The 13,225-nt window shown below is 56.0% G+C and overlaps 1 protein-coding gene across 4 annotated transcripts; it reads right to left on the bottom strand.

The window, feature by feature from the left end:
* Positions 1–448: 448 nt before the first annotated feature.
* Positions 449–11,983, bottom strand: EMX2 (empty spiracles homeobox 2). 4 transcript variants are annotated; one of them, XM_027597079.2, is made up of 4 exons: positions 11,943–11,983; positions 6,306–6,794; positions 4,184–4,368; positions 449–1,986 (listed from the first exon to the last, which is right to left on the bottom strand). In XM_027597079.2, the coding sequence occupies exons 2-4, from the start codon at positions 6,712–6,714 to the stop codon at positions 1,819–1,821; spliced, it is 762 nt and encodes a 253-aa protein (XP_027452880.1). In that variant the 5' UTR covers positions 6,715–6,794; positions 11,943–11,983; the 3' UTR covers positions 449–1,818. The 4 variants fall into 4 exon arrangements, with proteins under 4 accessions (XP_027452880.1, XP_027452879.1, XP_027452878.1 ...); XM_027597078.2 differs by lacking the exon at positions 11,943–11,983 and adding an exon at positions 6,946–7,074; XM_027597077.2 differs by lacking the exon at positions 11,943–11,983 and having other exon boundaries at positions 6,306–6,996.
* Positions 11,984–13,225: the final 1,242 nt, after the last annotated feature.

The raw sequence follows: 13,225 nt of genomic DNA, 5'->3' as shown, positions 1-13,225 counted from the left end.
TTGTATTTTGGGGTTTGAAGTCAGAAGCACAGTTTAAAAGTCCCAGGATTCTGATCCTGCTAAGTGTTTCCTCCAGTCCTAGGGGAATATTCTTCTACGCTTAACTATATGTCCGGATTAAAACAACGACAACAACTAGAAGTTAAGAGAAGTAAGCAATTTTTAACCTGAAATCCAAACTCCCTCAGGGAGCCTTGCAATGCGCAAAGGTCTGGTTGGAAAACTTTTCTCCCATCCCTTTTCTGAAGGACTTAAGTTTTCCTAATCCTCTCCCTTTTCCACCCTCATCTCTCTTTAAAATGCCCAAGAATCCATCAGTCTGGCCCTTTTGTGGGTGAGGAGCCTGGGTTTCTTGAGCCTCACTGGAGAAGGACCACACTCAAATTATAGATACTTAAAAAAAAAAAAAAAACTCACTTCAATTTCTCAAAACGACTACTCTGAGGGCATATTGATAAATCTTTATTGACAAAATATTGACATTGACATACTTCTTGGAAGTATATAGTGTGTTAGAATTCTAACAAATTAACACAAAACACAAAAATATTTACATTCTGGTATAGAAGACATTAAGGAAGCATTTGTCACTCTCTTTAGTAAGTCTATGATCTTGGAATAGAAACTCAGTGCTTGAAAACTTGCCGCCATGTCCTTGGCCACACTTAACATCATCCCCGCTAACTACAGTCCTTCAGATTTTGCAACAGATAGATTTAAAGTTTGGGAATGGCCTTTACAGCGAATGGTTGAATTTGGCCAATCTCTCCAACCACCAAAAGGAGTTTACTTCGTGGTTTTAAGCCTTCGGGATGTTAGGAAAGGGAATGTTCAAGAAATAGAATTAATTTAGGGTTTTTCTTTCCCAGCACAAGTCCTGACTCCTCTTGTGGGCACCCTCCCCCGCCACCCCCAGCCCCCCATCCTGCTCCCCATTTCTCTGTAAGAGGACCACTATCGCTGAGCCTACTTCATTTACCTTTCACAATCACTTTGACATCAGAAGGTATCAAAAAGTGTTTACAGACTGCACATTTCTCGAAAAAAAATCAAAATAAAAAGCACACAGAACCTGTCTTTAAAAGGAAAAGAAAATTACAATTCATTTTCTGTCTTTAGACACCATTCGCCCAACAACTGCTACATGCAATTCAAGTTTTTGAACAGGTGTGGGATGGGGCTGGATATGGAATTTCGATTGCTAGCATTACTAATTATTTTTAAAGATTGGGGGGAAACTCTGCGAAGTGCAAAAGAAAAAGTCCTGTGCCTGGTTGGGGTTTTCTTTTACCATCATTATTATTATCATTATTTTTTTTTTAAATCAGGACTGCGATAAACGGAATACCTGCCAATCATCTTGTCTCGCTGGGTTGGCGTTTGACTGACAGCTTCCCTTGTTCAGAGTGCCTTCGGCTGTGCCACATTTGGATCTCTCTCACTCTCTCTCTTTCTCTCTCTCTCACTCTCTCTTTCTCTCTCTCTCTCTCACTCAGCTGCCTCTTTAGACAAGGGTTGCATGTTGATCAAGAAGCCTGCATCCTCTGCCATCTCCACGCAGCCTGGGATCAGGACCCTGCGCCCTCGCTGCCCAAAGTCTGCAACGCGCCGAAGCTCTCTCTGACTCCCTCTTCCTCTTCTCGGTGAATGTGTGTGTGGGGTTTGTTTTTGTTTTGTAGGTTGTTTTCTTCTTCTTCTTCTTCTTCTTCTTCTTCTTCTTCTTCTTCTTCTTCTTCTTCTTCTTCTTCTTCTACCCCTCCTCTCCCTGCCTCTGTTTTGCTCCGTGGTGTCCGTTTCTGTGGGGTTCGGTTTGTGTTTTTAATCATCTGAGGTCACGTCTATTTCCTCGGGACTCGCCTGCTTGGTGGCGATTCTCCACCGGTTAATATGGTGCGTCCCTTTTTTCTTTTGTTGCGAATCTGAGCCTTCTTCCTCCAGCTTCTGTCTTTTGAACTTCGTCCTTCGGTTCTGAAACCATACTTTTACCTGCGGACAAGAGGCAGATGGGGCGCGTTAGTTCCTCCACAGCGCCCTCCCACCGCTTCCTCCTCAATGTGGCGCCTGTAAGAGCCCAGTCCCCAAGCTGAGCATCCAAAGGGTGGCCTCTCCAAGGCCTCCCTTCTGGGAGCTGAGCTCCTAGTGCTATCAGCTAGGAAGCCTGACTCCCTACCCTTCTGGGCCCTGGCGGGGCGCTTGCCCCAGGCCAGGTGGCCCAGAGGGCACAGTGCCCCTGCTCGCTCGCCTGGCCCTTAAGGGGACACCCACCTCCTGCTGAGAGCAAAAGCCTTACAAACCCTGGGAAACCCCTACAACAATAATAAGTAAAGGAAAATAAAAAGAGACAAGTCCCTGACTCCCTCTACCTAGTCAATGCAGGGAAGACCGGCTGCAGCAGCTTTCCTGTGCAAGGCCCAATGTGCTTTCTATTTTGTCTGTTTCCGCAGTATTGCCTAAATATAGCGCCTCCTCTGCAAGGCCTCGGCCCTGGGTAGGCAGTCAGGATTTGCCTGAGCTTCCTCTTCCTTGCCCAGGACTCTTGCAGGTGAGCACGAGATGGGGGGCAGGGGAGTCCTGGAGGAAGCCTGGGGGATGGTGGGATGCAGGGGCCTGGGGACCAGCCCAGCTGTACCTTTCCAGCTAGGAAAGAAGCTCAAAAGTGAAAGCTTCTGAAAGACCTTGGGATAAAGAGGAAGTGAGAGAGAAACTAAGAAAGAGAAGAGGAGACGGAGCTCCCTCCCTTCCCTCCTCCGGACCAGCCCCAGGACCCACCAGGCCCAAGCTCACACCCTGCTCACATCACTTCCCATCAGAGCAGTGCTGGAGGCCTCATCTCCCTAGAGCAGCTGCTGGAGGTCCAGGCAGCAACGATGTGGGGCTGGGCTGCCATCCCCATCACCCCCTGGGGGAGCTGGGCAGTGGGTCCCCATTCAGCCACCAGACAAGACACCAACATTGTCCCAGCTTCCCGGCAGTGAGGTACAGTGAGGGAAATGCTGGTCACAGCCCCTCTCCTGCCCCCAGGCCTGTCCCTTCCCGAAAGCCGAAGCCCAGGCCCCTGAAGCCCGCCCCACTCCCTCCTTTTAGAAGGCCGGCCCAGGTCCCGGCTTGCTCTCCCCAATGCCCCAGTCCCCCAAAGTGCCCCATGAAAAAGCCGAGCTGGAACAAGGCTGAGTTTAATTTGCTTTGAGTTTGCTAATTGAGGGGGAGGACGGTTCATTTCTCCCCGGCGCTCGCCCAAGGCGCGCGTCGGTGCGCTCGGGGCTTGACACGCACACAAAGACTCCAGGCAGCGTGGGCAGCGAGGCGGACAAAGACCACCACGGCCTCGGCTATCCAGGAGAAATCAGCCGGGCCGCGCCTTGTGCCGGGCCCCGCACCAACCCGCGAGGCCCTCCTCGGTTTTGTCCAGGGGGTCGTTTTAAAAACAAAAGCCTCGACCTCTTTGCGCCTCCCAGAAAAAGTGTTACAACTTAATCTGCCCCAAAACGTTACTGTTTGCCGGGAACTTTGACCCCGCCCTGCAGCTCCACGTACAGTAGCTCCTACTGTAGCCCTAAGCCCCCTCCCCGACCCCAGCAAGCCAGAGCCAGGCCCGCCTCCCGGCCCTGTTGCGCCGCCAGGGTCTGTCCCCGGAGGCAGCCCTTCTCTGCAGCCTTCCAGCTCTCTTTCGCTGATTTAGGGACGCACCTAGGATGTCTGGCCTCTGCCTTCTGATTCTCCGATCCCCTCAAGGGGAGTAACTGGAGCCGTCGGGGTGAACCTTGGGTCTGCAGTGGCACAGAACTCGCGTTTAACCCATTCCCAGACATCTCCAGATTCGAGCCTCATGCACCCCCCACCCTCGCCCCTCACCCTTCTGGGCTCTCCTTCTCCCGTTGCCCAGCCCCGTCCCCAGACTCTAACCGAAAGTGCACAGGTGTCTTAACCAAGAACTGTAAGTCATGCCCAGCTGACAGGAGGGAGCTACTCAGCCAGTCTCCCCAGAGCCTGGGGTGGGTCGGCTTAGAGTCCCTTGCTGGAGCCCAAGGAAGCCAGGCACCTCCAAACTTACACATTCTGAACCCAAGCGTGGCACCAGCTCCCGGGCTCTTTGCCAAAGGCCCTCTCGGAGCTCCACACTTGTGTGCTAGCTGCGTGGGGCCAGAGATGTGGGATGGGGTCGCCGGGTGCACGCCTTGCTCACCTGAGTTTCCGTGAGGCTGAGGCTGTGCGCCAGCTGCTTCCTCTCGGCGCCCACCACGTAGTGGTTCTTCTCGAAGGCGTGTTCCAGCCTCAGAAGCTGGGACGGGGAAAAGGCGGTTCGGATCCGCTTCGGCTTTCGGGCCAGCGCGTTGTGCAAAAGGAAGCTCTCCGGGCTTGTGTCGTTCCCTGCCGGGGATATAGCAGAAGTCCCGTTAGAGGGGACCATTCTGGTCCGCCGGGGGCCGCGCGCTTCTCCCGAGCCGGGCTGGCGGGGCACAGCGCTCATGGCCTTTGCGCGGCCGGGGCGGCTCCGCCCGTGGGGACCCGGGGCCCTCCGGACGTGCGCGAAGAGGACGCCGGCCCAGCCGCCCGCCCCGGAACACCGAGCCCGTACCTGTGCGGCCCCCATCCAGCCGCTGCCCCGGCGGGGCAAGTCCCCAGGCTCCTGACCTCGGCGGGCTTCGCAGTCGCCCTGGCGCCACGGGCCTCACCACCTCCGCGCCCGGGAGCTCGGGGCAGAGGAGGGGCAGCAGAGCCAGGCCCGGGGATTGGCGCCCAAGACCCAGAGAAACTTTCTCTTTTTTCTAGCCTCGCGGAAGTTTAACCCCCGGGGTGGAGACAGAGGGCTGCGATCCAGAGTTTTCTCGGGAACTTAATTTTGAATTATTTAAGTCTCTACCCCTCCGGGAAAGTTCAGAGGCCGGGCGTGGGGTTGCGGCCCGGCCGGGACAGAAATTTCGCCGGCGGGTGCGCCGGGTTTCCGCAGCCACTGCCTCCTGAGGACCCGGCTTCAGCACTGCCCCGCTCCAGAGAACTAGAAGATGCGAGCGAAGGGATCGAAACCCAGGGGCTGCCGAGTTGCGGGCGCCCTATGGGTCTGTCCGCGGTCCCAGAAGATCCCGGCTACTTCGCGCCTGGTGGGGGCACCAAGAGCGTAGCTGGCAGAGAATGAGGAAAGGAGCCATAAACTTTGTGAGCAAAAGCCAGAGTAGTTTCAGGTTCACTCAGGAGGGTGGGAAATCGATTCACTAAAGACCCAAACAAAGAAAAACAAAACGACAGTTTAGGCGAGAATGGAGGCAAATCTGGTCCCGGAATTAGGATGAAAGGTTGTTTTTGTTTTGTTTTGTTTTGTTTGTAATTGGGGATGGTGGTGGCATCTACCGGATTCTAGGCTCTGGCAGGAACGCAAAGGGTTAATGAATGGACAAGCCGCGGAGTATTGATCGGCTGTCGCGGGAGGCAGGTCTTCTCCCCCCAGCTCCAACCACTAAACTAATTACTTGTTCCCTTTACTAGAGTTTTAACTTTCCTCCTACTCCCACCCAGAGAAAAAAAGCAAACAAATAAAAAAAAATAGCAAGAAGTGTAAACACTTAAACAGATCTTTTCGTCCAGCCCGTCTCCTCATACGGTTCATTTCTTTTAAAACAAAAACAAAAACCAGACCGGACCTGCCTTCCCGCCGAGGACGCTCTGCCCCCCATTTGAGCAGGTCTTGGCGAGAGTGCCGAGCCTCGGAGGTTACTACCCGCGAGGGTTCCGGGCCCCTCCCCAGGCTTCCCAAAAAAAGGAAAAACAAACCCTTAGGCTTCTCTCTGGGAGCGCGAGGGTCTCCTCGCCGCCCGAAGAGGGTCGGGAACTGAGAAGTCGCGGAGCTAGGCTTGAAGGGACGACGAGTGGGTGGCGAACAGGGTCTTACGCAGTCGAAGGCGAACCTGGCCGACGGGCCGTGGCCGTGCCCCTCGGACCTAGGGCAGCAAGGGCACCGCGGCCGAGACGGAGAGCCTGGGTACCCCGCGGGCTCCGGGACTCCTGGGCGGTCGGCGCTCAGAGAAGGCTGTCCCAGGCCTGTCTCCACCCGAGAGCACTCGGGGACAACTTCTCCGTTTGCGCCCCCCTCTAAGGGGTCCGGCGGCCCCAGGCCAGCCCCCAAAGCAGCCGCAGCTTCGAAGACTGGGGACCAGCACCATGCCCGGCCCCTCGCCGCCCAGTTTCCGAACAGGGCGCGCGGGCCCGCGAGCTGGAGGAACCTCCTCCCAGGCCTTGCCAAGCGCCCACCCGGCGCAGGCCGAGGGCAGTGCAGGACGCTGCGCGCTGCAGCCCCGCGACGTGGCACGTACCTTGGAAGCGGTGGCCCAGATATCGGTAGCGGTGGATGAGCCAGGGGTAGAAGGTGGACGGGTCCCGCTGCTGCGAGGCGAAGAGGGGGTGTGGCGAGTGCGAGGAGGGCAGGGGGTGGGCGGCCAGGGCGTGCGGCGGCGGCACCGGGTGCACGGGCACCGCGGGGTTGGGCGGGTGCGAGACCGCCTCGGCGAACACCAAGTCCGGGTTGGAGTAGACGCCCCTGCCGGCGGCGGCGGCGGCCGCGGCCGAGTGAAAGCCGTTGAGGAACGGGTTTATGGGGCTGGAGTTGGCGTAGCTGAGCGCCGCGGGACGGATGGGGTCCTCAGAGCGCGAGGCGGGCAGGGGACTGTCCTTGGCCACCAGCGACTCGATGGTGAAGCAGCGCTTGGGCGCCGGCTGGAACATGCTGCGCCGAGGAGCGGGCGCCCGAGGCTCCCGGCTCCCGGCGACCGCGGCACGCTGCCTCCGCCGCCCGCTGCCCGAGGCTAGGACCGACAAGAATTGGGGACTTGTTTGTTTGGGGTGGGGGTGGGGGGAGGAAAGGAAGAAAGAAAGGAAAGGAAAAGGAAAGGAGGGGGAGGGGGAGGGAGAGGCAACGCCGAGGATCCCGAGAATCTTGCACCAAACGCGCCCAACCTGGAGAGAGGGGGAAAAATCCTTCCAGAAGAATTTGCAGGCGTGGATTGGGGTAATTTTCTCTCTCTCTCTCTCTCTCTCTTTTTTTTTTTTTTTTTTTTTTGGCGAGATGGCGTGGGGGGATCGGAGTTGGAGGCAGGGAGGAGGGGGGGAAAGTTTCTCGGGGGAGGCAAAAAAAAGTTTTCTCTCCTCTGCAAAAGGCGGGCAGGGCGCCCTAAGTCCAAGGACAATCCATGGAAGTGTTCGCTTCTTCACAAGTTGTGCAAACGATTTGTTAGTTCATGAGCCTAATTAGTGCGGGGATCACATAAACAGCTTCCTCCGAAGCCTGGTAAATGGCTTGATGATTGGTCGCTATTACTCGCCCTGAGGTGGAAGGGGGGAGACTCTTTAAAGTGCGTCAGAGGGAGGCGAGCGCCTGGGAACCCGGAGGCCTGGATCCCGGCCGAGTGTGGAACGGAGTCGGCGCCGCTGCCTCGGCCGAGCCTCCTGCGCCCGCCAGGCCGCCGACCTCGCCGCGCCTTCGCCCCGCGCTCCTAGCTCGCTCGCTCCCGCGGCGCCCGCTGCGGCTTCTCCTCCTCCTCTTTCGCCTCCTCCTCTTCCTTCGGCCTCCTCTCCTCCTTCTCCTTCTCCTCCTCCTCCTCCTCCTCCTCCTCCTCCTCTTCCTCCTTCTTCTCCTCCTCCTTCTCTTCTTCCTCCTCCTCTTTCCCCACCTCCTCCCCCTCTGCCACCGCCTCCTCCTCCACCACCACCACTCCCTCCGGGGCACCCCGGTCCCTGCAGAGTCCCCGGCCCGCGCCGCCTCGGCTGCGGCCCCCTGGATCCCGAGCTGGTGGGACAGACGGACGGACGGACACGCAGATTCCCTCGCGCCTAGCTCTCGCCGCTGCTGTCCCCCGTGGCCCCACGTCCGCGAAGCTGGGATCGCCCCCCGGAGCACTGCGAGGGTAAGCAGGCAGGGGTGGATTCCGGGCGAGGGCTAACCGAGCGGTTCGGTTACATCAGTCCCCACCCCCAGCAGAACTCCCGGCTGTTTCCCAGGTGAGGATGTAGCCTGGGCCGGGTGGGGGGGCGGGGGGACTGTCCTCCAACCACGCGTAGCGTCGAGGTCCTAGGGTCGATGCGTTCGCGATTCTTGACCCGGTTTGTTCGTTTGCAAGTTGAGACACGTGTCAAGACCCTGCCCGGGCGACGGGCTTCCCACCAGCCCCACAGGCTCCCGGCTTTTTCTCTCGGAGGGTGGGGTGGGGTGCTCACCTTCCCCCAAAGAGTTCCTAAGAGTGATATCTGGGACCAGGGGGTCCAAGGTCAGGGGAAAGGAGGACTTGGTGTTACTATTATCGTTCCGCTGTCGTTATGACTTGCGTTAGTTTTGTCATTATTACTATTGCTGCTGTTGTTGTTGTTTTATTATTATTTCTATTATTATTACGCCATCTGTCGTGCCAGGGGCGGGTTGCTGTGCGGGGCTTGCAACTAGGGACGGCAGATCGCGTCTCCAGTCCCAGGCCGTGTCCGCATTTTCGAGCTCGCCTTCGGTTTTGGGATGATTTTAGGGCCGAGTTCCCTCGTCCCCATTGGCTCACGCAGCGGCATAATTATGATCACATCCCCCAGGCTGCTGGCGCTGCTCTCTGTTTATTGGTGGTTAAAGATCTATTATCTATTCATCAGCCGCTTCTTTTTCCTTTTTTTTCTTCTTGCCAATTGCATTCTTCTAAAGTGAAGTACCAGCAGGTATTTTGCACGTTTACAATTAATGAGAAAAAAAATCTGGCATCCTTTAAATCTATTACTTAGAGGTCCATGCCATTTCTCTAAAAGAGGAAGAAATGCCTGTGTTTGGTGACTAGGTTGCTGTGAGACCCGAGAAAAGTCGCCTGGGAGGGGGGGAGAAGAGCAAAGTCCTGAGAGCCAGATTGCTTCCACCACCAGCTTCATCAGGGGAGGGCCTGGGTCTTTGGACATACTCCCCCTGCTTGCCCAACTACCTACCTCCCTGCCCTGAGGGTCTCCCCGGACCCTCTCTGGTTTCATCTGCTGTATTTTTCTGTTTAGGTCAATTTCTCAACTTCTTTATTCCAGGCATAATTTGTTTTGGGGTGGGGAGGGGAAACCCTTTAGGAAAACCCTCCAGGCAAGAGAGTTTAGAAGTGTGTTTTCTGGGGTTGTCTGAGCACCTGACCTCATCTGTGCCGCGCACCCCCCCAACTTTCCCAGAGCATACACACATATACACATTCACACACAAGACAGGTGTGGGCCTTGGCTTTGCCCTCATGCCCAGAGAAACCTGACCCTGTCTCAAGCTTCAGACCTCTGACGCCAGCTCTGGGCTGGGGTGGTGGCTGGGTTTTCACCCTTCCCAGGTTCTTGTGTCTTGCTTTGCAGCATTCCCCACCCCCCACCATCCTTTTCCCCAGGCCCAAGGATGCAGGGTGTTCAGTCCAGCCTCTTGTGGTGGGGTGCATTTGGAGATGTACCTCCCTGTGGCCTGAAATACCGACTTCCAGAGATACTGTCTCCAGTGCAGAAATCCCTCCCTCCGTTAAGCTGTAGGGACACAAGCAGGGAACCTGAAGCCACCCTGAAAGGTGTTTGGCTGTTGGCTGGCCAGCAAGCCTGGGGTGGAGGTAGAGGTCAGACGTCCATTTCCAAAGCCAGAAAGAAACACCCGATTTAGGTGAGCTTAGATTATGGATCCTGGAACCAGAGGGAGAGGTCCTCCTTCTCCTTGGAAGGCTCTCCAGGAAGGATGGAGGGTCAAAACTAGGGGTACTAGAAGCCCTGCCCTGGCTGCAGGGTGGGGAATGACCATTTATTTCCCAGTATTAGTGATCTTGGCTGGGAGCGTGAGAGGAGATGACCTTGAGGGCAAAGGGGATTCAGTTAGTGTCTGGGAGGTGGAGTGAGGCATGCCATGGTGTCCAAAATGTAAGGGCGTTCAACCTTTTTTAAAAGTCAGAGACTGGGCACTAAAGTGTTGTTGGTACTCCCTTAAACACTTTCCTACCTTTGGCTAGGAGTGTCCAGAAGTGCCCAAGGGAGTGAGCCACAGTCTGGAGCCCAGATCCCCTTCTCTTCCGGCCAGAGGCAGGAACGTTTGGCCCAGGCAAAGGGCCCAGATTGCTCGGATCATTGTCTCCCTTCCTGCAATATCGGCTGGCTGCAGGCCACCCGCCTCTTGCAAAGTGCCCGGAGGTTTGCCCCGGGGTCTCTTGTGGCTGGCAGGTGGGCAAGGGTGAGGGAGCCGCAGGGTCCGTTTCCTCCCCCCCAAGTGCTGCCAGCCCCAAGTCTCGCTCCGGCCCACGCGAGGGAGAAAGGGGTTTGGGCCACGCAGAAGCCCTGGAAGCCAGATAATCTATGCTAATTCATGCAATCCGGGACCTGAGGAACTTGGGAAGGTTCGAACTGCCGCCCCTGACGTGCGGGAGAATTAACTAAGACAGTAACTCATTAACCAGACTGGTGGGTGAGGCTGACCAGGGCACTGGGCACTCTGGTCCGGACTCGGACCCTGGGCCAACCCGACCCCTGCTCCTTGCACCTCAAGGCTGCCCCTCACTTTACTCATGGCTTAGGCCTTTGCAGAATCCAGCCCCTCTTTGTTTCCTAGCTGCCCTAGAAGGATGGGTGTTTGGCTAAGTACTGGAGAAGGCAGTGGGGATTTCTGAGGCTCCATCTTAGGGCAAAGGGCTCTCTTTCCTACCCCAAACCACCTCAAGTTGGGTTCTGTAGAAGCAGGAATCTACATTAAACAGACAGCTGGACTAGCAGACCCAAGGTGAAGGTTTGAATCTGGGATCTGTCATTTACTGGCTGAGCAATCTTGGGCAAACACCACAACATCTCCCCACCTCCATCTTGTCATCTATAAAAATCTGGCCAATGCTGCCCGCAAGGCAGTGGAAGATGGAAGTCAGGCCTGTTTTGAGGAGTGATAGAACCCTTTTACTTCTTGATTATGGTGGTAATTACACCTCTGTGAGCGTTTTTCCAAACTCATAGAACTGTACACTACGAAGGGTGAATTTCACTGTATGTTACACAGTAATGAACCTGCCCCACCCAAAAACACCAGTCAGGTCTGGGTGACCTTGAGCAAATTGCCTCACCTCTCGGTGCCTTTCTTTTCTGTGAACTGGAGATAAATAATAGTATCTTGGCCCTTGGGATTGTTTAAAGGAGATAAGCCAAGCAAAGTGCTTAGACTGTGATTAGCACATAATGAACTGTAATAAAAGTTAGCTCCTGTCCCTGATGTTGCTATTATTACCTGCCCACCTCCAGGGCTCCTTGCTGGGCTTCAAGACTGAACCAACATAGTTGTGCAAACATAAGGTGTTGCTGGTCTCATATTCCTGCCACTAGTTTCTCCATGCTCCCCGCAAAGGCCTGGGACTTCCCTGGGCAGGTGCTGGGGTGAGAGAAGCCTGGATTCCTGGCTAGTGGGAGGCATCAAAGGGCAGAAATTTGGGGGGATCTCTCATAATTATCTGCTTTGAGTTTCCTGCCTGGAGTGCATTCATTGCCTCCTGCAATTCGGGATAGATTGCCCAGGTGCTACCTGGGGTCACTACCTTTACCACCACCTTCTTGAGTCTCAGTTTTCTTATCCGTGAAAAGGAAATATCAAGATCTTAACAGTTGTTGAGAGGAGTTAAGTGAGCTAATGTTTGGCATAGTCCCCATTCATCAAATATTATTGTTAGGCCACGGCCTGGTGTGGTCCAGCCCACCTGGTGCACTCCGCCACATCCAGGACCCTCCCAGTGAGTCGATACCGGTTCCATGAGCCCGCACTGGAAGCGTGGGAAGCGTGGACGTCCGCGAAGGGTGAGCCCTTTCCCAAGCCCAGTGCCAACGCGAGGAAAGGTGTCCCGGAAGGGAGAGGCCTCGGGGCTCGGTTAAGAATTCCTCCAACCCACTGTGATTCCCAGTCACCAGGCCTCTCCGAACGCGCAGAGAGAGGGTGGGAAAACGAAAAGAATTCATACCTTTAAAACATGTTTTCTTAAAAAATTGTTATTAGAGCAAAATCCCTTCCTGGCGTCCTCCCTGGCGGCTGCTCCCTGGGTCGGGATCCGCGTGCGCGCAGCGGCGCCTAGTGGCGAGGGCCGGAGCGGGCGGGATAGCGGCGAAGCCCCTGAACCCCGTGCGCAAGGGAGTGCTGGGGTGGCGCCCCACTGCCAAGCTCTTGCGGTGACCGCAGTCTGGGCTGGGAGAGGAAGTCTGTGGAGGCTCACTGACTACAGAGTACAGAGGATGACTTGGAAATGCGTCCCTCCTCCCTCCATCAGCTCCAGCTCTTCGAATCCCCGCTCCAATAGGAGTCGGGCTTCTTTCCGAAAAGTGCAAGGAAGGGGGTTAGGATTTCAGTTCTAAAAATGACGAGGCGGCCATGATCACCTGTGCCAGGCCGATGGCCAACTACCGCGCAAATGGACCCACACATCCATGCCTGAAGTCCCAGATCCCGCTGACCAACCACGGTGGTTCAAAGAATGGACCCCTGTAGCCCAGCGCTGGCCCCACCTGGCGTGGAGTCAGAGGGAGCTGGGTCACGGGGCGCGGCTCTCCCAGCTTTGCGCCCCCTCGTGGGCGGCCAATGATAGCTTGAGACAGGGGTCCTGGTGGTTATTGCCGAGGTAGCGATTGGTCACCAGACGGATTGGGCGGCCACGGCGGACACGCCGGGTGACCGTCCCCTTCCTCCTGGAGAGCGCGGACCCCATCTGTCTCAGGGCAGGCTAGCCTCTCCCGTGAGGTGAGGTCGTGGAGTCCTCGCGGGGTTCGCTGGAAATCCAGACAGCATCCTCCAGGTAACTGTTCAAAGCGTCCACCTGCGGGCAGAGCTGTCCCAGGAGTGTCTGGACGCTGGTCTGGGCCTTTGCTGTCCCAGGCGACTGCAGGAAACTGGTGCTGTCCTTCTCTGGATGTTAGCAGAAGCTTGTGAACTCCTGGGGCTCCGGAGATCCATCCATTCTTAGACCTAACATTTCAGACCCAGGAACTCCGCACTGACCCGTTGGAGCTACATGCAGGACCCTGACCCTAGAGTTTTACCTCCTTCATCACATTGAAACGCATCAATCCCTCGACACGCAGGCTGTCTGGATTCACTACTAAAAGCAAAGAAACAGAATCAAAGCATGTCCCCGTTTCCTTCTCCCTTAGCTGCCTTCAAGTGAGCCTAAGGCCAAGCAAAGATGAGTTAGGCACTGACTGATGGACACAGACAGGCAAGCAGGAATTAGGAACCACTGGCCTTGCTCAGGCG

This window comes from Zalophus californianus, chromosome 15, assembly GCF_009762305.2.
Source record: "Zalophus californianus isolate mZalCal1 chromosome 15, mZalCal1.pri.v2, whole genome shotgun sequence".
NCBI classification, from domain to species: Eukaryota; Metazoa; Chordata; class Mammalia; order Carnivora; family Otariidae; genus Zalophus; species Zalophus californianus.
This window is presented reverse-complemented; position numbering and strand designations above follow the sequence as displayed.

Excerpts from the sequence above, each read along its gene's own strand:
- EMX2 (XM_027597079.2), bottom strand. The coding sequence starts at position 6,714 with ATGTTCCAGCCGGCGCCCAAGCGCTGCTTCACCATCGAGTCGCTGGTG. Across the intron at positions 4,369-6,305 it reads TCTGGGCCACCGCTTCCAAG|GGAACGACACAAGCCCGGAG; the intron begins GTACGTGCCACG and ends TATCCCCGGCAG. Across the intron at positions 1,987-4,183 it reads TCAGCCTCACGGAAACTCAG|GTAAAAGTATGGTTTCAGAA; the intron begins GTGAGCAAGGCG and ends TCTTGTCCGCAG.